This window comes from Chiloscyllium plagiosum, chromosome 1, assembly GCF_004010195.1.
Source record: "Chiloscyllium plagiosum isolate BGI_BamShark_2017 chromosome 1, ASM401019v2, whole genome shotgun sequence".
NCBI classification, from domain to species: Eukaryota; Metazoa; Chordata; class Chondrichthyes; order Orectolobiformes; family Hemiscylliidae; genus Chiloscyllium; species Chiloscyllium plagiosum.
In genome coordinates this window covers 139,090,599-139,115,900 of record NC_057710.1, presented here as the reverse complement: position 1 = coordinate 139,115,900, position 25,302 = coordinate 139,090,599, and the positions used below count along the sequence as shown (strand labels likewise).

General features: G+C 41.4%; 1 protein-coding gene across 4 annotated transcripts in view; it reads left to right on the top strand.

Moving 5' to 3' along the window:
* Nucleotides 1-25,302, top strand: part of sorcs2 (sortilin-related VPS10 domain containing receptor 2) — a 608,959-nt gene that overhangs the window by 571,185 nt on the left and 12,472 nt on the right. For all 4 annotated transcript variants that reach the window (XM_043698411.1, XM_043698404.1, XM_043698394.1 and 1 more), the window contains 3 exons: nt 2,840-2,965; nt 8,524-8,623; nt 11,076-11,178. In XM_043698411.1, coding sequence (XP_043554346.1) covers nt 2,840-2,965; nt 8,524-8,623; nt 11,076-11,178 — 329 coding nt within the window. The remainder of the gene's footprint in view (nt 1-2,839; nt 2,966-8,523; nt 8,624-11,075; nt 11,179-25,302) is intronic.

The following is a 25,302-nucleotide window of genomic DNA, read 5'->3' as shown; positions in this document are numbered from 1 at the left end:
GAGAGAAGAGCAAAGTAGTGCCCCATTCTCTCAAGGTGAAATCCCAGCAATGCCAGGAATTGGAGGATAGATTGGTGGGGGGACTGCTGTAAGAGCCTGCAAAGTCTTCTGAGCACTGACACTTATTCTGAACATGTGTGACACTAAGTTGAAGTTGCATGGCAACAAGCCTGGATTTTGTACCCTTAATCTGAACTTCCATGGCAGCTCTGAGACATTAGGTGGCCTCTGCCTGTACAGCAGCAGAATAGGGGATCACAGCCACCAGACATTGTCAAATGCCATCATTGAACTACCACTTCTACAATGGAGAGGACGATTTCCATGCCCTCTGTGTGGATGTTTGCTAAATTGAAGCTGAATTCCTCCATGGTCATTGGTGAGTGGTGGTAGGCTTGGAGTTAGGCCTTCAGTTGAGCTCGATACCTCAATATGTACCCATCAGTATTAATTGCATCAGCTCTTCAAAGTCCCCATCTAAGTAATCTCCAAAGAATCTCAGCTTTCTCTGTGGTGAGCTAGTGCATGTGCCAACCATTTTCCCCCTGGCCTGACTGCCCCCCTGTTGTACTCTGTGACTCAACACATGTTGATCACAAGTTTGTACTCCCATCTCAGATAATTGCAATGCCAGTACCTGAGTTGATGACTGTCAGATTGAGTGATGGTAAATCTTCAGAGAGCTGATGTTGTTTTCGCCCTTTCACCATGTGGCAGCACAGGCTGATAAGGTGTCAACGCTTCGGTACCTGGGAGTAGCAATGCAGCCGGAGAAGTCTGATTGGAAAGTAAGATACCCATGGTCATGCCATTTGCAGCTTGTCTTTCATATTGAAAAGCAGGATGAGTGCATTGTGGGAATTGAGAATGGGCTTAAATTAGGAACACAATATCACCCCGAATAAAGTAGGGCATGTTGGATACTATGGATTAAGTCTCACAATGTAGAGTTTTCTCTGGTCCAGAGGGATCAGTTGATCATAAAACCAAAAGATGTGGGAGCAAAGCAGACCATTCAGCCCAACTGAGACTGTTCAACTATTCAATGTTTTAATAAGGTTGCCTTCATTCTCTTAAACTCCAATGTAATCATTCAACCTCTCAACCTAAAACAATCCCTCAAAACCAGAGATCACCTGAGTGAACCTTCTTTGAACTGCATCCAATGTCAGTATATCATTCCTCAGATAATGGGCTCAAAACCATTCACAGTATTCCAGCTGTGGTCTGACTGCTGTCTTGTATAGTTACAACTTGCAACACTACTTGTACAAGTCTGGCGGTTCTCTTTCTGGTCTGTTGTTCCATTTACATTTCTTCTGTTCAAGCCTTCCTGAGAATCTTGCAGTAGCTGTCGAACCCTAAGTGCAGCACCTCTTTAAGAGTGTGGATTGGCTTTGCATCATACCAGCGGCATGTTATTAGAGGGACCATCAGGAAGCTGAGAAGTCAGTGTTTCGGATATAACACTTCTTAAGGACTACAGAGGACATGCTATTGGGCTCACTATTGAATATGGTCAGCATGTTTCACAGTGGTCTGTTTGTGCACTACAATCAAGCTGACCAAAAGCAAGCATGAAGTTTGTGTTGTCCACCTGAAGTGGATCATGAACAGTGTAACTGTGTATTGCAATTTCTGCACCAAACCTCAGGCCTCATCAAATTACTCTGTCTAGTTTGTGGATATGTTCAGTTAGTGAGTAGGATATTTCCATCATTTAGACCAGCATGAGACAGGAGCTGGGGCTGGAATATTGTTTTCATATGCAAGCATATAGAGATGTACAAAATGGAAACAGAGCCTTCGGTCCAACCCATCCATCCCAACCCAAACTAGTCCCAACTGCCAGCACCCGGCCAATACCCTTCCTATTCATATACCCGTCCAAATGCCTCTTAAATGTTTCAATTGTACCAGCCTCCACCACTTCCTCTGGTAGCTCATTCCATACACGCACCACTCTCTGTGTGAAAAAGTTGCCCCATAGTTCTCTTTTATATCTTTCCCCTCTCACCCTATGCCCTCTAATTCTGGACTTTGTCTATTTATCCTATCCATGCCCCTCATAATTTTGTAAACCTCTATAAGGTCACCCCTCAGCCTCTGACACTCCAGGGAAAACAGTCCCAGCCTGTTCAGCCTCTTCCCATAGCTCAAATCCTCCAACCCTGGTAATATCCTTGCAAATCTTTTCTGAACCCTTTCAAGTTTCACAACATCTTTCCGGTAGGTAGGAGACAGAATTGCACGCAATATTCCAACATTGGCCTAACCAATGTCCTGTACAGCCGCAACATGACCTCCCAACTCCTGTACTCAAAGCTCTGACCAATAAAAGGAAGCATACCAAATGCCTTCTTCACTATCCTATCTACCTACGACTCCATTTTCAAGGAGCTATGAACCTGCACTCCAAGGTCTCTTTGTTCAGCAACACTCCCTAGGACCTTACCATTCAGTGTGTATGTCCTGCTAAGTAGAAGTGCACATTGATTCAAAAATGATGATAAGCATATTTCCTACAAAACATTGTTTGTCCTGTTAAATATTGCCACATTATCTTTCATTTGTCACTTACCTTAAACTACCATATAAAATAAGTAACAAGTTTTACTCTCTTTCCACCTTCATTTCTTGAAATGTTTTTGCATATAAGTTCATTCCTGTTGTTTATGATTATTGCTGCTTTGATTCTGTTTTTAATAGCTGCTTCATTAATCGTTGTAGATTCTGAATATTTCCCATCCTTTTCAATAACAACTTACTTGCATGCAGGAAATCTCAATGTGCGATACTTTGAAATATTTTGGTAATGTACCAATCATTGTCTTTGCAGACGACAGGCATGCCTGAGGAATTACTTTTAACAGTGGTGAGAGTGGGTCTACCCACCACAGCAGAGCTGTATCTGCTTCCCCCATCAGAGAAACTGAAGAGGAAAAGAAGCATAACAGCTGACAAGGTATCAGATTTGAACCTTTACGGAAATGTTGGTAATCTAAAGATAACTCAGTTTGTAAAAGTAGCTGAAACTATAAAATTGATTAACATACCTAACGTTTGTTAACATAGCAAGATGTCTGAAAGCATTTCAAAAAGGTGGGAATGAAGGGGTAAATGCTAAGGTAGGTTTAAGAACAAGAAAAAAAAACACTAAATACTGTAGATGGTAGAGGACTCAGCAGATGAGACAGCATCTGTGGAGAGAGAAAATACAAGTTGTGACTTCAGGTATAATCCTTTGGAATGAAGAGAATGATGGGAGAGATGATTATCATTATAGTTGAAGAGTAAGGCTTTGTGTAGTCTTTTGGAAGTGGAGAAACATGCAACATGATGGTAAGAGCTGAAAAATGTGTTGCTGGAAAAGCGCAGCAGGTCAGGCAGCATCCAAGGAGCATGAGAATCGACGTTTCGGGCATAAGCCCTTCTTCAGGATTCCTGAAGAAGGGCTTATGCCCGAAATGTCGATTCTCCTGCTCCTTGGATGCTGCCTGACCTACTGCGCTTTCCCAGCAACACATTTTTCAGCTCTGATCTCCAGCATCTGCAGTCCTCACTTTCTCCAACATGATGGCAAAGTTTGGGAAGAAAATTCTAGAGTGCAGGGCTATGATGGAGCAGAGGGAAAGCATAGTGATTGTAATAAGGTCAGCCAGGTGGACCTGATAGAATATGAGTTCTCTGATTGGGGCTGTAAATCTGATCCAATAAGGGAGCCCTGGCTGATGGATGTAAACAGGGTGAGAGACACCCTGACACTGAGAGCTGGTTCTGAGGGAGTTGGAATAGTGTCAAGGACTTTCCACATGTAAATATAGGGTGACTTGGTGACAGGATACCAGCCTCCGTGGAGTTATTTCAGAAAGGAAACATGTAATGCTGCAAAATTTGAAATGAAAGAGACTGCACTCTGGTTGTGGGGTTGCAGAATGTGACAGGATTAAGGATGGGGACTGGTGGAGAGGCAATGTACAGGGGAACCTCAATTATCCGGCATTCGATTCGCTGAATTTCAGATTATCCAGACAAGGTCGCAAGGACCTGATGCTTGACTAACAATGTTATCCAGCATTCGATTAACCAAGCAAAATACCGCCCACATCTGTCCTTCAGATAATTGAGGTTCCTCTGTATATTTTTTTTTTAAGTAGATGTTTGTATTTGCTGATGATATTGATATTAATGCTCAGGTCTATGTGCATCTTGAGTCATGATGTATTTGTAGGAATATGGGCTGCCCTCTGTTGTGCAAGGTTGAAGTTCTAATAATTGTCTGGACTATATTGTCAAGGTGTGCTGGAATTCCTTAATATGAACGATGTTAAAGTGCATGTATCACCCAACATTATACTGACCATCTCTAATTGCATTGATGTTTGATAATTGCTAATAACAGAATAACTTATCATTGACTTCTAATTCAATTTCATTTTACCTGTTGTGGTACCACCCAAGGGTAGGACTCCTCAGTGTGAAGACAAAAATCAATCTCCACAAAGACTGTGGAATAATCACTCACACTGTCGTGGACAAGTGCATCTACAACAGGTAGATTAGCAAGGACTTATTGAAGCAGCTTTATCCCTGTGTTGGCTCTCCACTAACTTTCTGAAAACCATCAAGACTCAGCCAGATCAGTTAGTAACAAGCTGAAAATGTGTTGCTGGAAAAGCGCAGCAGGTCAGGCAGCATCCAAGGAACAGGAGAATCGATGTTTCGGGCATAAGCCCTTCTTCAGGAAGAAGGGCTTATGCCCGAAACGTCGATTCTCCTGTTCCCTAGATGCTGCCTGACCTGCTGCGCTTTTCCAGCAACACATTTTCAGCTCTGATCTCCAGCATCTGCAGTCCTCACTTTCTCCTCCAGTTAGTAACAAGCACCTGCCATGATAAGACTTGGATCCAGTCTTCGGATTATTATTCCAGTAACATGACCATCATTTTCATGTACTACCCGTGCTAAAACTAGTACCATTCTGGGCATGCTTGATAGACCAACTCAACTATCTGTATTTTGCTATAGAAGGATGCTAGTTGTATTAAGATTAATAACGAATAGATTTACTGAAGCCTTTTCAAGATTTGGCGGTGAATGGCTACAATTTCAAAGGGTAGAATTCAGAGGACAGCAGCTGCCAAATGGCAAATGCAGCACAAGCTCTGGATAAGCATGCCACTAGCTCAACCATTCCAGTACAGGTCCAACTCTAGCATCTACCCATCAAAGTGGAGTCTTTTGAGTTATGTCATGGGCACAAAAAACACGACTAATCCAACCTTAAGAGCATGAGACACAGGAGCAGAAGAAGGCCATTCAGCCCATCAGGTTTGCTCTGCCTTTTAGTGAGATCATGGTTGATCTGATAATCATCAACTCCACTTTCCTGCCTTGCTCCCATAAGCTTTAATTCGCTTACTGAATAAAAATCTGTCTCTATCTGTTGAATATGGTCATTCAAAGTTTGTGCGAAGATTTGTAGCTCGGGTGCTCGTTGTTGTGGTTCTGTTCGCCGAGCTGGAAGTTTTTATTGCAAACGTTTCGTCCCCTGGCTAGGCGACATCATCAGTGCTTGGGAGTCTAGGAATGGGAGTTGGCTATCCTTTTCTTCTACCAACCACTACAGCAGACAGCTGAAACTGACAACCGGAAGCGGCAGGGACAGACCACTATAAACACCGGAGGAAACATCAAAGAAGCGCTTCGCAGGAGGCTCCCAAGCACTGATGATGTCGCCTAGCCAGGGGACGAAACGTTTGCAACAAAAACTTCCAGCTCGGCGAACAGAACCACAACAGAATATGGTCATCTCCTGATATGTATTCCTCCAGGATTGGAAACATGATTAGCTCATTCTGCAGATTTTATTTACTTAGTGTGAGGTCCTCATTAAATCAGACACTTTCTGAGTTTGTGTGACCTAGATTAGATCAGGCACTTTTAAATGACTGTTTTTGGAGGGCTGCTGCTGGGTGATATGTTTTATAGTGGTTATTATATTTGAAATGGCTATTTTACTTTTGAATACAAATTGCAAATTTATTTATATCAAACAAATACCATGGATTACGAAATGGAAAATACTTATACAACTATATAAGGAATAACTCAGGAACTCCTAACGGTGTTGACATAGCAGCGACAGTGAAGCCGGGGACTCCTGGGCATCGACTGGTCCTGGAACGGGGATTCATTGTGGCCTAGAGACCAGAATACCTTACAGAAACCCTGGAAAACTTAGGAGAACCTAGAGCTGTGCTTGCCCAGAAGAACTGTAAAGTTGAACATTATTTTTTATTTTTCAACCTTTATATTTTTCTGTCAATTGAACAGAAGATGAAGCTCTATTTATGTAAGTTCTTCTTATTCATTTTGCAATCCAAAATGGCACTGAAAGTGGTGACAAAACACATTCACTATAGTTTCCCAAATACACGTGACAAAATCATTCATTCATTCATCAACAAAGTGTGTATAACACAGTGGAACATTGATCAGTATTTCCAAACTAAAACAAAGAACTGTGAATGCTGAAGATCTGAAACAAAAACTGAAATTGCTGGAGAAATTCAGCAGGTCTGGGAGCATCTGTTCTCTCCAACAGATGCATAGATGTTGCCAGAGCCGCTGTATTCCTCCAGCAATTTCTGTTTTCGAATCAGTATTTCCAAGATCAGCTTGATAAAATAATCCTAGACATTCAGTTGGTACAGTCCCACATGATAACTCCAAGACTAACAGAAATTAAACTAATGCAAAAAGTACATTTTGATACTTTGAATCTGTGCTCTAACTAAACTGATCTCCATCTATCCATGATGTGAAACACTTACTAATTCCATCAGTTGCACAGCTTAGCTGCAGTATGTACCATCTACAAATTACACAGCAATACTCACCAAGGTTTCTTCAACCCTCAGTGTCTAACAGAACAACAAATACAGCAGGTAGTTGGGAAGACCATTGTTTCCAAATTCCCCTGAAGGTCATACATCTTCATTTGGAAATCTTTTACCAGTCCTTTAGGTAGCAAGGTCTGTATGTTGAAACTCTCTCACTAACAATACTATGAGAGTATCTTCAAAGCACAATTCCAGCAGTTCATAAAGGCAACTCATCACCATCTTCTCTCAGTTAATCAAGGATGGTAGTAAATACTATCCGTGCCAGTAGCACCTACATCCCAAGGATATATACATTGAAGTAAAGTTTTTAACCACTTTTTGTTTTGTTCCCATTCCCTAAGTTAAAAGATCAGAAACATACCCCAGTTAATTCAGTGCAACCATAGATCCAACAGTCTCTGTTTTGCCTCCTTAAATTCTTCTGCCTTTTCAATTTCATTTCTGCCTGTAAGAACTTCCTTAAAGCTCCATGCTTTTAGCATGTGTTTGGTTACACTCTCTTCATGTGAACCTCTTTGGCTCAATGTAAATTTTCTGCTGGATTGCAATTCTGCACTCAGTCACAATATAAATATCAATTGCAGTTGTTGCCAAATGATTTAGGAATAAATTATACTAATTTGTTCATCCATGTTGAAGAAACTTGCAGTATCTTTTAAATCATGAGGAACTGGAGGATTGAAGACATCCTGGAAAGGAAGTTTTGGCTGGAAACTGGAGTTCCTATTAGAAAATGCCAATATCAAAATCAATCTGAAGCAAACAGATAGTTTGGCAGGAGAATGGGGTTGAGAAACATATCAGCCATGATTGAATGCAGAGCAGTTCTCAATTGGTCGAATGGCATAATTCTGCTCCTTTATCTTATGAATTAATGAGGAGGAATTCCTTCTCTGAGGGTTCTGAGTCTTTGGAACTCCTTTGCCACCGAGAGCTTTGAGAGTAGAGTCCTTACATATATTTAATGCTGATAGATTTTTTTTAACAGTAGGTAAATCGAGGTTAATGTGGAAAGAGCACATACGTGGATGTAAGGAATTTCAGATCAGCCACCATCCCATTGAATGGTTCGAGGAGTCTACTCCTGTTCCTATTTTTATGGCATTATATGCCAGTGAAACAAATTCTATCTTTACCTAGTAATTATATTTACTGTCACCATAAAGTAGTTCAATGATAACTACTCTCTCTCATTTGAGAGACTAGTAGCTGTGCATGTGATCTATAATGCATTACAGCATAGGGATTTGGTAACCTGAAATATTATGTCAGAATTAGCCAGAAGCACTTCATGTAACTGGTGATGAATAATTGGGGATGAAAACACTTGGTTTGAGGTAGGAAGTAATAAGACATTTGATTCAGTCCAATGTTTTATAGGTTTTTGACAAATTCAACTCTATCTTCAATGAGCTTCAAATTGAGCTGTGTCATTCATTCTTTGTCTGTCCATGGTAATTACTATTAAATTACCTTAATAATACAAGTGGAAATCACAATAGATTTGCCTTATTGTTGAGAATGGAGATGATTGACAAGGCTATTGAAGCTTGAGCACTGCTATAATGTATTCCACATTATAAACCAGCAGATTGTTCTGTGCTTTTGCCTCCAGGGAATTGAATCCTTAATAGAAGCTCTGACAGAGAATCAGGTAAAAATTTCTCTGAAACCAGGGGTGGAAGTGACTGTTACACTGGCTGATTATCGAGCAGGTAAGGCCATGATTTTCATCCAAATGGCATAGGACTGAATAGTGTCAAAAACAAATTTTGTTATCATGTACAATTTGAATGTGAACATCACTAAATATACTATTTACTGTATGTTCCTGTTCTCTGAAAGAAATATGGGGTCAGAAATTCAACTGACACTTGGCATAAGCTATTCTTAGGCTGCTGATCTCATCAGGCATCCGGGAGTTAGGGAGAAGTTTCCCTATTAACGTTTTATTTACATTGGGTGCCCACACCAGAACAGGCTTATCTAGGTTCCTTGACGTAACAGGTATCCTGGAGGAAGGGAGACTACAAACTTATACAGTGAGGGTGTGGCTGATGCCAACCAAAGATTTTCAGTCAGTTATCCTTCATCCCTCTTTGCAAAGGAGGTTGAAATAAACCTGGAACTCTCGAATGTATTTCCTTTCACCTGCTGATATGTTTATCATATGTAAGTATGGTGCCAGACTGTGACAAGTTCAGTCTAAGAAACCCTTCCCAGCTGTGCACATGAAGAGCTATTACAGATGTACTTATGTTCCCCTGCAAAGAAACTCAATCTATGCAAGCACAGCAGTGAAGTTTGGGACAGTTGTAGTGATGGAGAAAGTGAGGTCTGCAGATGCTGGAGATCAAAGTTGAAACTTTATTGCTGGAACAGCACAGCAGGTCAGGCAGCATCCAGGGAACAGGAGATTCGACGTTTCGGGCACAGGCCCTGAAGAAGGCCTGTGCCCGAAACGTCGAATCTCCTGTTCCCTGGATGCTGCCTGACCTGCTGTGCTGTTCCAGCAATAAAGTTTCAACAGTTGTAGTGATGACTGATTTATGGGCTTTAAAACACATCTGATATTCTTCTTGGAGAATGTAGGACTGCAGATGCTGGAGATTCAGAGTCGGAAAGTGTGGTGCTGGAAAAGCACAGCAGGTCAGGTAGCATCCGAGGGGAGGAGAGTCGACATTTCGGACTGAAGCCCTTCATCAGAAATGTGGAGGTGGAAGGCATCTGAGCAATAAATACAGGGGGGGGGTAAGTAGGTGGGAGTTAATTAGATTAGATACCCTAGCGTAAGTGGGAACGAATATGGATAGGTAGGTCAGGTCAAGAGGACGGTGCTAGGTTGGATCTGGGATGAGGTGGGGGGAGGGGAGATTTGGAAACTGGTGAAGTCCATGTTGATGCTGTAGGGTCCTGAGGCAGAAAATAAGATATTCTTCTTCCAGTTGGTGGGTGGCTTTGATTTGCCGGTGAAAGAGGTCCAGGACTTGCATGTCCTTGGGCTTCTTTAGTGCGTCCCAGAAATGTTCCCTGAACTGCTTCACAAAGTTGGTGTTCTGTCTCCTTGATGTAGGAGCGGTTCAGGGAACATCTCTGGAATGCACACATCAAACAACCCCACCGCTCTGTGGTCAATCACTTTAACTTCCCCTCCCACACCCCAAGACCTGGACCTCCTCGATCTTGTGATGTTTCACTTATGAGATTTGAGTGTCGCTGGCTAGGCAAGCGTTTATTGCCCATTCCTAATTGCCCAGAAGACAGCTAACATTAATCACATTGCTGTAGGCCAGACCGGGTAAGAATGGCAGATTTCCTTCCCTCAAGGACATTAGTGAACTACATCAGATTTTCTTTGAAAACCGTCATCATTAGACTCTAAATTCCAGATTTTTACCGAATTCAAATTCCATTATCTGCGATGGCAGGACTCAAAAGTGGGACCTCAGAACATTACCTCGGGTCTCTGGATTAGTAATAGTGCCACGAGGATAACATCATCCTGTATTTGTTGCCTGTCCCTAGTTGCTCTTGAATTGAGGGCCTTGGTACAGCGTGTCAGAAGATAGCTAAGAGTCGACCATGTTGTTGACTCTGGAGTCATATGTAGACCAGATCAGATGAGGATGACAGGTTTCCTTCTCTAAAGGATATTAGTGAATCAGATGGGTTTATGACAGTCAAGGGTTTCATGCTCACCATCACTGAGATTAATTTTATATTATTTATTAATTGAATTTAAATTCCACTGGCTGATATGGTAGGATTTGAACCTGTGACCCCAGAGCATTAGTTTGGCATCTGGATTACTCAGTATTATTACCACTATGCCACTACCTCATTGATTGAAATCTAGATATCATTTGGTACTATGAAACAGATGCCAGACTTTGATTAAAATTCCATTGAGCCTTTTGAAAAATTTAATCCCTTTTGGATTAGTGAAAAATTCAGTTTATCTGTTAATGTCAGTAAGTGTTCTTACATGGAAAATGTAAATCGTTCTTTTTATTGTGATCCTCCTTTTGCATGCAAAGATAACATAATTACTTTGTCTCAGGAAAGAGATGTCTTTGATGATTGAAACACCTGTATTGTACTTTGATATATGGTGGGTAACTCCTTTCTGCTGTCCACTTCAGTATCATGTGAACATTTCTCCTTCAGTTTCTCAGAAATCTATTGGAGGGAAAGGCGTGCTGATTGTCGTTATTATGTTTGTGATCTGCCTGCTCATCGTTGGAGTTTTCATTTTACACAAGTTCAAAAGGTACGTACTTTACTTGGAGGATCCAAGACCAAAGCTTGACTGAGAGTCTAAAATCTTAAACAAGTTAGAGGAAGCCTTTATTTCAGGTGGCCTGGTTGCTAGAAGCTGATAATTGGACTCACAATTTGGAAACTCAAGTCTTTGTTGTGTGGGTTTGTGTATTTTTTTCTCTGTTGTGACCAGGCTGGACAGAGGGCTGAGGAGAACAGGGATCTCATTATGCATTACTCAATATTGCCTTCTGGCTGGCAATTAAGCAGCGTGTTGACATTTTCCAGTTTGCCAAGTTAGCAAGCATGCCTTCCTAAACAAGCAAGGTGCTGAGAATGAATGGATGAATGAAGGAAGTAGTGGTATAGACATTACATTATCACGTGCCCAATTTTCAGGCTGCATCTATTTGTCTAATACGGTATGAGGCATTTAGACAATATATCCATACTGGTAGTGCACTGCATGTATCCATACTGGTAGTGCAAGGCAAGCTTGTCACGCGCATCCAGGGTGCCTGCCTAGCATTGTAATAAGCAGTCTACGTTGTTTGTAGAATACATTTTGGTGAAATTGATATACCTCAGTGCTTGCAGGGCATATTTTGCCTCAGAATTGACCAAACATTAAATGATGAAGGTGACCAATCGGGAAAAAGTTGAGCCCATTTTGTGGAAGTAAAGAATTTTGAAACAAATGGAGCCTTTAAACACAGGCTGCTTTTTCCCTGCGTTTCAGTAGCTAGTGCAGGCATGAAGCAACCTGGATTGGAGGAGCATCGAGAAGGCTAGTGGCAAGGCTCATGAGGATGGGTTGGGGAGCATGTCTATCAAGAAAAGGGTGTTAGGGGAAGTGCATCTACTGGACAAGACCATTGGCTAGCTGTTGGCCAGGTGAGACTGATAAAAGTAAGTGTGCAGGATGAGGTGAATAGGAAGTAGGAAGGGGAGGCAGTGGCTGCAAAACGGAAGGATGAGAAATCTTTGGCTGAAACCAGGAGATGGGAGGACCCAGTAGCTATAAAGGAGAGTAGGGCGGAGAATCGAGTGCAACTAGGTGTGAGGGAGGGAAAATGTCAGATGGAGCCTAGCTAGCTTTGAAGTCACAGGTAATTAAGTCCTTGCAAAGTAATGTGCTTTTTTATGAAGTGTGTCAGTTATGGGGGCAAAAAGGTTAATTGCTTGTGCCAAATTTAAGGCAAATTACTGACATAGTTGGTAGATAGAATTTATAACCACTGAGCCACCGTGGATAGTACGGTGGCTGAGTGGTTAGCACTGCTGCCTCATAGCACCAGGTACCCGGGTTTGATTCCAGCCTCGGGCGACTGTCTGTGTGGAGTTTGCACATTTTCCCCGTGTCTACGTGGGATTCCTCTGCGTGCTCTGGTTTCCTCCAACAATCCAAAGATGTGCAGGCCAGGTGAATTGGCCATGCTAAATTGCCCATAGTGTTAAGTGTATTAGTCAGGGGTAAATATATGGTCAGGGAGGGGGTTACTCTTCGGAGGGTCGGTGTGGACTTGTTGGGCCAAATGGCCTGTTTCCATACTGAAGGGAATCTAATCTAATAAATGTTGAGCATACAGATGAATTATTTTCTGATTTTACTTCTGAGTCCAAACACAGCATAAGTCAACACAAATGCAGCTAATAATATTGTCATATGACTGCATCTCACCTAATGAAGGAGTTTGTGGGAATTGAAAAGAAGTCTCAAAAATCAAAAAAAAAGCCCTTGAAACAATTATGATTTTGATCTCTAATATGCCCCAGCATTGAATCAATATTTCCTCAACTTAAACAGTAAATCATATTACTGAGATTAGTAAAATCACCTGCAAAAGTGTTATTTAAAGAGATCACCAGTTCCATTCAGATTGGTTACAACCTTGCTGTGTTAAACAGCTGGTGAGATTCTGTACCTTATTTTGCTGAGTTTTTTCATCAGATGACTATGCTTTGAGTTCTGGCAACAACCTTTAGCAATTGTATGTTTTGCAGCAGTATTATTTCCCTTCTTTGGGTCTGTAGGAAGTAACAGCAGCAAAGAAATCTCTGGAGAATGAGAGAAAAAGAACATGGGATCAGGTAGTAGGAGATAGAGAAAGAGGATTGCCACATTTTCAGGGAACGTGTCCTGTACGTCCCTTTGAAGTTCAAACTGGAGTCCAACACCAGGGCAAGCAGAGCACCACTCCCTACAAATATAAAATTAATTATAACCCTTTACCATTCAAAATGGTTCTTTTATGCGCCAAGTGATATTGCCAATCATTTCCAAATCATTGTTCAGAGCCGCATGAGAGGTGCATCAAATGTTGTTTTTTAACTACATCTCCTTCCCTGTGGATTATTTGAAGCAGCATCATGTGCACATTTTGCTGGTTATCCAATAGAATGGGATACTGTTTGTGAAGAAAGGCATCAGATAATGCAGAGGATAGTAGGAATCTCTCTCATGCAGCCAATGCCACAGCTTTCTTTGCAGGTGATGCCCATATCCTGCAAATAATTTAAGGAATATTTAGTGCATACCCATTATTTCTATTTTATAAATTCTATCTACCAACTATGTCAGTAATTTGCCTTCAATTGTTTGAGCTTTAATTTTCATATCTTCCATGTCAAATTTTATTGAATATCTTGTGGAAAGCCCATTAATAAATTACATCCCTACAGTTTCCTATACCTAATGCTTTCGTTACTTGCTCAAAAACATCAATAATGTTCACTAGATATAATTTATTCTTTACAAACCCATGCATTGACTTTTTTATATTCATTCATACGATATGGGCATCTCTGTTAGGCCAGCATTTATTGCCATCCCTAATTTCCCCAGAAAGCAATTAAGAGTCAATCAGTGGATCTGGAGTCATTTGTAGGCCAAACCAGATAAGGATGGCAGATTTCCTTCCCCGAAGAACATTTGTGAATCAGATAGGTAATTACAGCAATCAACAGTGGTTGCTAACCTTTTTAATTCTCAGATCTTTATTGAACTCAAATTTCACCATTTCCCAAGATGGAATTCAAACTCATATTCTCAAGACCTACTAGCATGAGATTGTGGATTACTAGTCCAGTACATTACCATTATGTCACCACCTCCTCTCCCAATTTTTAATACTCAATCACTCTATCTTTAATGACAAATTAAAATGACTTCCCATAACAGATGTTATACTAAAAGTCTACAAGTTCTAGTACTTCTCTCACCTATTACATTATTTCTGGGTTGATCAATGGCAGTGAGATTAGTTGTGGATCAACAGCAGGCAAGAGGTTTAGTTCTGATTGATAGAAGACAGTAGGATTACTAGGACATTAGGATTGCTCTAGCAATGATCTAAAAAATGACATGTGGGACCGAGTGAATTTCTTTTCTGCTGTAATCTCTTTAGTTTCGTCACTTGGTGTGCTTGCGTGAGGGAGTGTGAGCCAGACAGAGTGGTGAGAAATTGTCCACTTTGGCTGGAAGAATGGAAAGCAGAATATTGTATTAAGGAGGTGAGACTGAGATATTTTAATATTCTGCAGGATTTGGGTGTCAGTATACATGGATCACAAATTTAACACGCAGATACTGAAAACAAGTAGATAAGCAAATAGTATATTAAATTTTATTGCAAGGAGAGTTAGATTAGAAGAGTAAGGAAGTCTTGCTACTTTTGTATAGGACATGAGTAAGATTACACCTGAAATACTGTCAAGTTATTTCCTTCATACTCGGGTAAGGATATGGTTACTTTCAAGTGGGTGCAACAACAGTTCACTATGTCAACTATCAGTTGATTCCAGAGGTGACTAGATTGTTCTATGAGGGAAGATAAAGTAACTTGGGCTTATGTTCTCTTGAGTTTAAAAGAATAGAAATTGATGTAATTAAAGTATTATAAAATCTGTAAAGGTAGATGCTAGGAGGCTGTTTTGCTGGCTGGCATATGCAGAATTAGGAGTCACAGCATTAGAATAGGGAGGTGGACATTTTAGATTGAGTTGAGGAGAAACCTCTTGGCTCAGAAGTTTGTGAATCTTCGGAATTACTTATCCTAGCAGACAATGGTTGCACATTCATTGAGCATATTCAAGATTATATGCATATTATACAGAATGTAACATCTAATATATATAGATGTGGGCGGCACAGTGGTTAGCACTGCTGCCTCACAGCACCAGAGACCCGGGTTCAATTCCCGCCTCAGGTGACTGACTGTGTGGAGTTTGCACGTTCTCCCCGTGTCTGCGTGGGTTTCCTCCGGGTGCTCCGGTTTCCTCCCACAGTCCAAAGATGTGCAGGTCAGGTGAATTGGCCATGCTAAATTGCCCGTAGTGTTAGGTAAAGGGTAAATGTAGGGGTATGGGTGGGTTGCGCTTCGGCGGGGCGGTGTGGACTTGTTGGGCCGAAGGGCCTGTTTCCACACTAAGTAATCTAATTTAATCTAATCATTGTTGTGGTTCTGTTCGCCGAGCTGGAAATTTTTGTTGCAAACGTTTCGTCCCCTGGCTAGGCGACATCATCAGTGCTTGGGAGCCTCCTGCGAAGTGCTTCTTTGATGTTTCCTCCGGTGTTTATAGTGGTCTGTCCCTGCCGCTTCCGGTTGAAGACAGGAAGGCAGCTAACAATCCGCATACATGAACATCAACTAGCCACGAAACGACACGACCAGCTATCCTTAGTAGCCACACACGCAGACAACAAGCAACATGAATTCGACTGAGACAACACTACTATCATAGGGCAAGCCAAACAGAGAACAGCCAGGGAATTCCTAGAGGCATAGCATTCATCCACAAACTCCATCAACAAACACATCGACCTGGACCCAATATACCAACCACTACAGCGGACAGCTGAAACTGACAACCGGAAGCGGCAGGGACAAGCCACTATAAACACCGGAGGAAACATCAAAGAAGCGCTTCGCAGCAGGCTCCCAAGCACTGATGATGTCCCTAACAAGCACCCAGTTCAGGGACAAATAAGGGTGGACAACAAATGCTCCCTTTGTCAGCGACTCTTGTGGTGGAAACAAAGAGCAGCAGGAAAATGATTGCAAATGGAAATGAAAGAAAACTTCATCAAAAACTTGAATTCAAACAGAAGGTGGTGGAGGCAGATGTAATAGCAACATTTAAGAGGCATCTTAACAGATACATGATAGGTAGGGAGTAGAGGGATATGGACAGTATGGAGGCAAATGCTTTTTAGGTCAGAAAGGCATTATCTGTTGGCATAGCCTTGGTGGATCAAAGGACCTGTTCCTGTGCTGTATTATATGTTGTTAAATAATAAACAAACACAAGTGAAAGCTCTTTCTATTTTCTGACAGGTGGAGAAATGGAAGAAGTCGAAATCAAAAACATCAAGTTTGTTTCCTCGCCGTATGCAATCGATTTATCAAAGACCAGCGGTTACTTCATCCCAAAAGTTCCATTCACTGTGTTGGTATGTACAGCCACAGTGGCTCTGTACATAGTGTCTGATATAGTACAGACCCACATGGGTATATCCAAAACAAGGACAGAAATTACTGGGAAAACTCAGCAAAATCTGGCAGCATGTGGAGAGAAGGCAAAGTTAATGTCTTGGGTCTAGTGACCCATCTGCAGAGCTGCTAGCAACTAGGACAAGGTGGTATATATGCTGAAGGCAACGTGGGGTGGGTGGGGGAAGGAGTGAGGGGACGCAGCCCAGAGAGAGAGAGAGAGAGAGAGAGAGAGAGAGAGAGAGAGAACAACAGTTAGGAAAAGAGATGGATGCTAGTACCTGTGGGAAACAAGAAAATACCAAGGAAAGGAGATGGCTTAGTGGTATAATCACTGGACTGTTATTCTAGAGACCCAGGTAATGTTGGAGGGATGTGATTTTGAATCCCACAGATGGTAGAATTTGAATGCAATAAAAATCTGGAATTGGGAGTCTGATAATGAACAATCGTTGGGGAGCAGAGGAGGGGGACAAACCTTTCTGTTTCAATAATGCCTTTTACAAAGGGAAATCCTACGGAAACCCTACCTGGTCTCGCCTGCTTGTAACTCCAGACCCACAGCAATGTGGCTAACTGGGTGGATAACAAATGCTATCCTAGCCAGTAGTGCCCAGATTCCATGAATTTAGAGAAAACAAGCTGGTAACACGTTTTAAAATACTTGTGGTCCCTACTATCAGTAATTCACTCTCACCAGCCTGTTATAATCCATCCCTTTGTCTGCTCAACAGCTGTTGTCTCTCTGGGTTCCATCTCCACCCAATTCCCCCACCCTCCTTCCTCTGTTATTTCCGCACCCAGCCTTCTTCAATCTGACTGAAGGTGTGACGCTTGCCAGTTAAGTGGCTGAGGGCTCCCTCCTGTTCTGCAGTCTGGGAGAAAGCTTTGTGTGTGAGGGCGGTGGGGACAAGATTTGAACAAGGAACAAATCCCAGCTTAATTAGTGTTAAATAATGCTTATCCAGAAATGCTCTTGTGTTCAGCAATGTGCGTTCTTGTCCACTGCACATACCCCATTACCTCAGGTACCATTATGCTGACGTTTCCACCAGAAATGTCATTGTCATCAATCTGTCAGCAATTTGGTCAAAATCCCAGCTGCCCATATGGCCTTGCTTCAATCCTTCCACAGTAATAATTACAGCAGGAAATCTGGATCCATCGTGTTATCAGGGTACATTTGTACATCTGCTTTAACAAAAAGTTAAATGATGAAGTATGATACTTTACAACACCATTGTAGGGAAGGCAACACTTGCAGGTTTCATTAAAGGGATTGATGGTAGTCCAGCAATGATGGGCAAAGTACTTAGCTGGTGATCATTTAATGAGGTTGAAACCCAGTGAGATAAATCAATAAACGATATAAATGGAACACGAAATGACACGACCAGCTATCCTTAGTAGCCACACACGCAGACAACAAGCAACATGAATTCGACTGGGACAACACTACTATCATAGGGCAAGCCAGACAGAGAACAGCCAGGGAATTCCTAGAGGCATGGCATTCATCCACAAACTCCATCAACAAACACATCGACCTGGACCCAATATACCAACCACTACAGCGGACAGCTGAAACTGACAACCGGAAGCGGCAGGGACAGACCACTATAAACACCGGAGGAAACATCAAAGAAGCACTTCGCAGGAGGCTCCCAAGCACTGATGATGTCGCCTAGCCAGGGGACGAAACGTTTGCAACAAAAACTTCCAGCTCGGCGAACAGAACCACAACAACGAGCACCCGAGCTACAAATCTTCGCACAAACTTTGAACACTTAATCTAATCATAATGTTGTAAAGCTTTGGAGAGTAAGGGAATCCAGGAATATTGAGATTGGGAGGGAAAGAGGAACTGATGTAAAGTTCACCAATGGCCTTATTGAATAGTGGAACAAGCTTGTGGCACCATCAGGTGTATTTCTGTTTCTTAAGTCTCAGTAAGTGCGGCAATCCAGGGTCAATATAGCATCTGAATGAAATTGTGTAACAGCAGTATTAGTTGGTGGACAATGTCAGAACTGTCTTCAGAGACTTTGTCATTGGGCTGTCCTACTACAGTGTTCATGGAGCTGATCACTCACTCCCTGGTTGCCTTCAACATCTCATTGCCAAGCACAAGGATCTAACAGGAATTGGAACTGAACTCCGCCATGTTTTGTTTCAGTGTGCCCAGTGTGCTGACAGACCTCCTAATTCACTTAGATGCCTTGTTGTATATTGATAAACTTTCTCCTGGAAACCAGGCTCTGAAGATCTACAATGAACTGCAGGCGTGGTGTATGAGGTTTTCCTCCAGCAGATGTGCTCCTGTGCCCTATTTCCTAGCTCATGCTCAGTGGATTACTGTGTCATGATCTCTGTAGAAAACTTTCAAAATTTTATGAATGCAATTTTAACTTTGTCCAAATGTGTTGATTTTGATAGGCAAAAGTGAGGACTGCAGATGGTGCAGAGTCAGAGTCGAGAGTGTGGTGCTGGAAAAGCACAGCAGGTCAGGCAGCATCTCAGGAGCAGGAGAACGATGTTTCGGGCATAAGCCCTTCATCAGGAAGAGCTTATGGGAGAAATGTCGATTCTCTTCATTTTGAATGGGTCAACATCTGACCCCTCAGATGTTAGTGCCTTCTATTTGTTTTGTGTATCTAAGTGCAAAAGATAGACATAGATTAACTTTTAATATCAAGAGAAGCAGCGAAAGGATAAGTGGATACTGATGATAAAATGCCGAGGATGATTTACAGAGGGAGAAAAGGTTAGATGTGAAGAAATCTGTGGGATATTCCAGATAGCATTGTCCTCTCATGAGCTGACTGCTCCCACAATGCTGAATACTTGATTTTCTGGTGAATAAGGATCTTAGCCTCCTCCATTAACCTACTCCTGATGTATGTTGCCTGCTGACTTCTCTTGCAAGAAAGAAGAGAATTTAATTGGGATAGTTTTTGAGACATCATGAAATTGTGCATGTCAGGATTGTAGGATGTAGCTACTATATGGACAATCCTGGAAGATGAGCAAATGAGATAGTGAAGGGAGCAAGTGTAGCAGGATGAGAGGAAGGAGCTGTATGGAGTTGAGTAAAGCAAATAAGGGAGGGAAAGATCGTGAGATGTGGTGTAGGTCTGAGCAGAGGAAGGGCTCTTAATTGAGGCTATTAAATAACATTGTACCCACTGCCTCACATCAATGTCTACTGCTATCTCCCGTTGATAGCACAGAAATTGTCAGGAGGTTCTTTTGCCCCTTTGAAGAGCCAGTACCTTCTTCCACCTGCTTACCTCTTTAACAAAGGTCTCCAATGCTGCATCCATAAATGGCAGATGCTATTTACCTTACAAAGGCTGTCCTGCAGTCATTGGGCATCTCCCTTTTGATTTACCACACTCATTATGGGCCTTACTGGATTTATTGCCTATCCCTAATCCCCTTGAGAAGGCAGTGGTAAGTCACATGAACTGCCGTAGTTTAAGTGGTGTAACTGCTCCATAGCCTCCCTTTGATGCCATCCCCAATCAAGAATACAGTCAGTACGCATTACTGGTTGAACTAGCTGCATGCCTACTTTACAATAATGAGGCTGGTAATCAAAATTGTTTCATCCCATTAACCATTTGAATGGATGTGTGAGGTTAGTGTAGCACTAATCTCATACCCCATGTTAATTTCTAAGTCTAAGTTCTATTGGAACTTGATGAGGAAAATGTTAAGTCAGAGACTTGCCAAATTTTTGCTGGTAATGAAATTTTTCATACAATATTTGAACTACATTTATTAAGAAGAAACGTCATGTAGTCTCTGAAACAACTCAACAAACTATTCTTGGATAAATACTTAAAGCCACTGGAGGGAACAAAGTGTATTCATCACTGGAGTGAAATTACTTTGTCGCTTGCTGCTTTTTGAGTACAGTTTATTTTGACATTAACTTTACCTTTGGGATTATAAGGATAGACACATCGTTTTATTGAACACAACTATAATGTATCGCCATGCAGTGATTTAAGCAACAATTAAACCACTTATTAGGGTGTAGCCCTGATTTATGAAAAGTCCATTTGGAATTTTCCACATTAAAGCTGAGTGTGAGCCATAAGTGCTTGTAATTCCCCAAGTGCATCCAGGCTTCCTATATTGAGCAGTAGCTATGTCTAATGGAGATTAAGTGTCACTTGGGTAATAGCTGTCTAAATGCAGTGGAGCAAACAGATGAAAAAGGATATTCTGGATGAGGTGAACTATATATAAAAGTATTAACACCAAATACTAATGATTTGCACAGACAAAATGGCAGTGTTTTACCTCGGCAATGACATGTTCATTGATTTGTATTATCAGTTACAGATAGAGTCCAGATTGTTTCAGTTTTAGTAATTTATGGGATATTAGCACCACCAGCAGAGCTTTGTTATCCATCCCCAGTCTCCTTTGAAAAGATGATAGTCAGCCACCTACTTGAATTGCTGCAACCCATGTAATACACCACTGATTTGAAGGGAGGTCCAGGATTTGGATTCAAATACAATGAAGGAGGCATCTGCATTAGGTTTGCGTATGACTTGGACAGAATTTGCTTGGGGAGTTTACCATACATTTGCTGCTCTTGTTCCTTTAGGTAGAGGTTTGGGTAGTGTTGTTGAAGGATTCTTCATGAGTTGATTCAGTGCATGTTGTAAGTGGTACATGCAGTTACTATATTGTCTTGGCATTGGAGCAACTGAATGTGTAGAGTGTGGGATGGTTGCCAATCAAGCAGCAAACACTGTTGACCTTGAGTATCTGAAACTACACTCATCCAGACAAGTAACCAAGTATTGATTACACACGTGACATGTGTCCTTGTAGGTGGGGAACATATGTAGGGAATCTGGAGATGAGTTATTTGTCATACCACTTTGACCTATCCTCATACGCACAGTATTTCTGCTCTGTCTTGCTGTTGTACATATGATATTTATTCAACTAGTCCAATTACGTTTCTGGTCAATGTGACCCAGGATCTTAATGATGGAGATTTAGCAATAGTAATACGATTGAATGTCATGGGTGATGTTTAGATTTTCTGTTTTTGGAGATAGTTATTGCCTTGCCCTTGTTTTACATGTATATTACTTGCCCAAGCCCAAGTTGTTGCATGTGGCTTAAGATAGGAGGAAGGCTTCTGTCCTGAGGACTTCCTGGAGTGGTGCCCTGAGCTTCAGATGATTGACCTACAACAAACACAACTGTCCGCCTTTGTGTTATGAATGACTGCAAACAATGTAATATTTTCTTTCTGATTCTCTTTGACTTGAATTTGACAAGGGTTTTTGGTCAGGTCCTGCCATGATATCCAGAGCAGTGACGTTCACCTCAACCCAGGAATTCATCTGAATAAGTCTGTGTTTGAAACAAGGCTGGAAGGAGACATGGAGCCTGGCAGAACCCAAAACCAAGTCTTAGTGAGTGGGTATTGCCCCTTAGCTGCAATGTTGAAGACTCTATGTCACTTTGCAGATGCTTGAGTAAATTGATAGGGTCATTATTGTCAGTTTGGATTTCTCTTGCTCTTTATGAACAGGGCAGTTTTCTACTTTGCAATGTAAATGACAGTGTCGTAGCTGTACTGGCAGAGTGTGTCTAATGGTTTGATTAAGATCTTCAGTACCGCAGCTGGAATGTTGGCACAGCACAAAGCCTTTGTTGTATTTGATGCACTCAGCTATTTCTATGTCACATTATGTGAAATAAATTGATTAAGACTGGTATTTATAATGATTGGGACATCAGGGAGATGCAGAGAGGGATCATCCAAATGACATTTCTGGCCGGCTTGGCCAAATTTCCAAACACATTCAATGGCATCAAAAAATGATCAGTGGATCATTTGTTTTGCTGTGTGTGAGACTTGATGGGGCTTGACTGATCTACCTACATAATTACAGAAATTACACTTGAAAATTCACTTATTGATTGTGAAACTGTTTAGGACAATAGTAGCAGCTGCTTTAACATAACGAAACATTTCACAATGCTTCACAGGAGGAATATGAAGCAAGATATCACAGAGAGCTATGAGGAGATATTAGGTCAAAGGTTTGGTCAAAAAGGCGGGTTGTATTGAAGGAATAAAGCAAGACAGAGATGGGTGAGGACAGAATTTCGGACCTTGCTGGCCTAGGAAACTGAAGGCATAGCCACCAGTGATGTAACAATTATAATTGATGATGTGATCAGGCATGATGTGTATTCTTCTCTATTTTTACATGCATGTAGTACATATTCGTAATATTCATTCTTTTGAAATGTAGACACAATTGTGCTTAAAATCTGAAGCGACTACTGATTTTGGTAATCTTTCAACACAATTTACCTGAAAACTTTTCGTGATCTTTTAAAATGTGGTTACTCATTTGTGGTGGATAAGACAACCTAAGTAAAGTTACTTATTTTTATGCTGAATTAATTGCCAGCTGTACCATAAAACAGTATCAAATTACCATTTGTAAATATATCATGGAATTTACTTTCAATGTAAAAAAGTTGCACATTCTCATAATTGCACTGGAATATTGATGATTTTAGGTTCACTTTTTTTTGGATTTTAGATATGCTAATGTATTTGAATGGAGATTTAAGCAAACAGACTTCTGAAAACTAACATTATTTCAAGCACAATTGTCTGCCCGTTCATCAACTGTGCAAAAGTGAAAACTATCCCCAGCTACTTAGTGTCAGTCAGTGTGTAATTCCTTTCTCCTTTCTGCCAACCTGCTGTACCTAGGATGCTCCAAAGATATGACAAGGCGACACAAACGGATATGGGTAAATGCTTAAAGCAGTCTTAAAGCATAGTATTTTTTTTCCTTTGTTTATCTCCAGGGTGTTGAGATTTGCATGATTTCATGCAGTCTCATGCAAATCTTAAACTGCTGTCAATTTGTTCACTTTGAGATGGTGGGCTCGGAGCATTTTCCAGTTATTAGAAGAGTTCTGTTTTTAATGTTTATAATTTTGATCGGTAGCATTTCTGCATTCCCTTCAATTTTAAGTCCCTGATGATGATTGATATGCTACCTTTATCAGAGACGGTACACCTTCATTTTAAAAGGCCTGTTTTTATGAAATAGTCCTTTCCACATCTTTTACTTGCAGCAATGTTTCTGTTATGCCAGATAAGAACACTTACTCTAGATGCGTATAACTCTAATTCTATTCACAGAGTCATAGAGCACAGATGAGACCCTTTGGCCCATTGATTCTATGCTAACTGACATGAATTCCACATTCCAGCGTTAAGCCCATAGCCTTGAATGTTACGACATTTCAAGTACTCTTCCAAGTACATTTTTGAAGTTTATGACGTTTCCTACCTCTACTACCCTCCCAGGCAGTGTATTCCAGACTCTAACCACCCTTTAGGTGAATATATTTTTCCTGAAATCCTAAAACACCTGCCTTTCATCTTAAAATTATATCCGTTGTGATTGACCCTTCAACTACTGAGCACAACTCCTTCCTATCCAGCCCATCCATGCCTCTTATAATCTTATATTCCCCATCAGGTCTCCTCTCAGCCTTTTCGGCTCTGAGGCCATCCATCCTCTCTTGATAGCTAAAATACTCCATCCTAAGGAACATCCGGGTGAATCTCCTTTGCACCCCGTCGAGTGCAATCACACCCTTCCTATAATGCAGTGACCAGAATTGCACACAGTTCTCCAAAGTGCTCTAATCAAAGTTTTGCACAGTTCCAACCTCCCTTCTCTTTTAATCTCTACTATAACTGATAAAGGCAAGTGTCTTATGCTGCCTTACCCACTTTATTAACCTGCCCTCCTGCCTTCAGGGATCTGTGGCTAAGTACCCCTAGATTCTTCTGTTCCTCTGAGCTTCCTAGTGCCCTACTGTTCATTGACGACTCCTTGGTCTTGTTACTTCTTCCAAAGTGCATCACTTCATACTTTTCAAAGAGAGATTCCACACACCACTGATCTTTTTTATCTATTTATTGATGCCAATATTATTGCCATTCCCTAATTGCCCAGAGAGCAGGTGAGAGTGAACCACATTGCTGTGGGTTTGGAGTCACATATAGGCTAGACAGAGTAAGGATGGCAGATTTCCTTCCAATAGGTTTGTCCGACAATCGGCAATGTTTTCATGGTCATAATTAGTCTCTTAAGCCCAGGTTTTTATTGAATTCAAATTCTACCATCTGTCATGGTAGAATTTGACCCTGGTTCCCCAGAACATTATCTGGATCTCTGGATTAATAGTCTAGTAATAATACCACTTGGTTATCACCTCCCCCCAACCATCTTTCTAAGGCCGCCGCCTTCAATATTAATCACACTGTCGATCCTCATGTGATCTGCAAACTTACTTAATGTCCCCACATTCATATCTATGGTGTTATATATATATCACAAGCAGTGATATCTGTGATATACCACTGGGCACAGGTTTCCAGTCACACAACTTGTGCCACCACCCTCTGTCTCCTACAACTCAGCCAATTTTGGAGCCGTCTTCCCCAAGTTACCCTGGATCCCATTTGCTGTAACCTTCGATATCAACCTGCCATGTGTAATCTTGTCAAAGGCTTTGCTGAAATGTAGTTTATGAACAACATTAACAGGACTACCCTCATC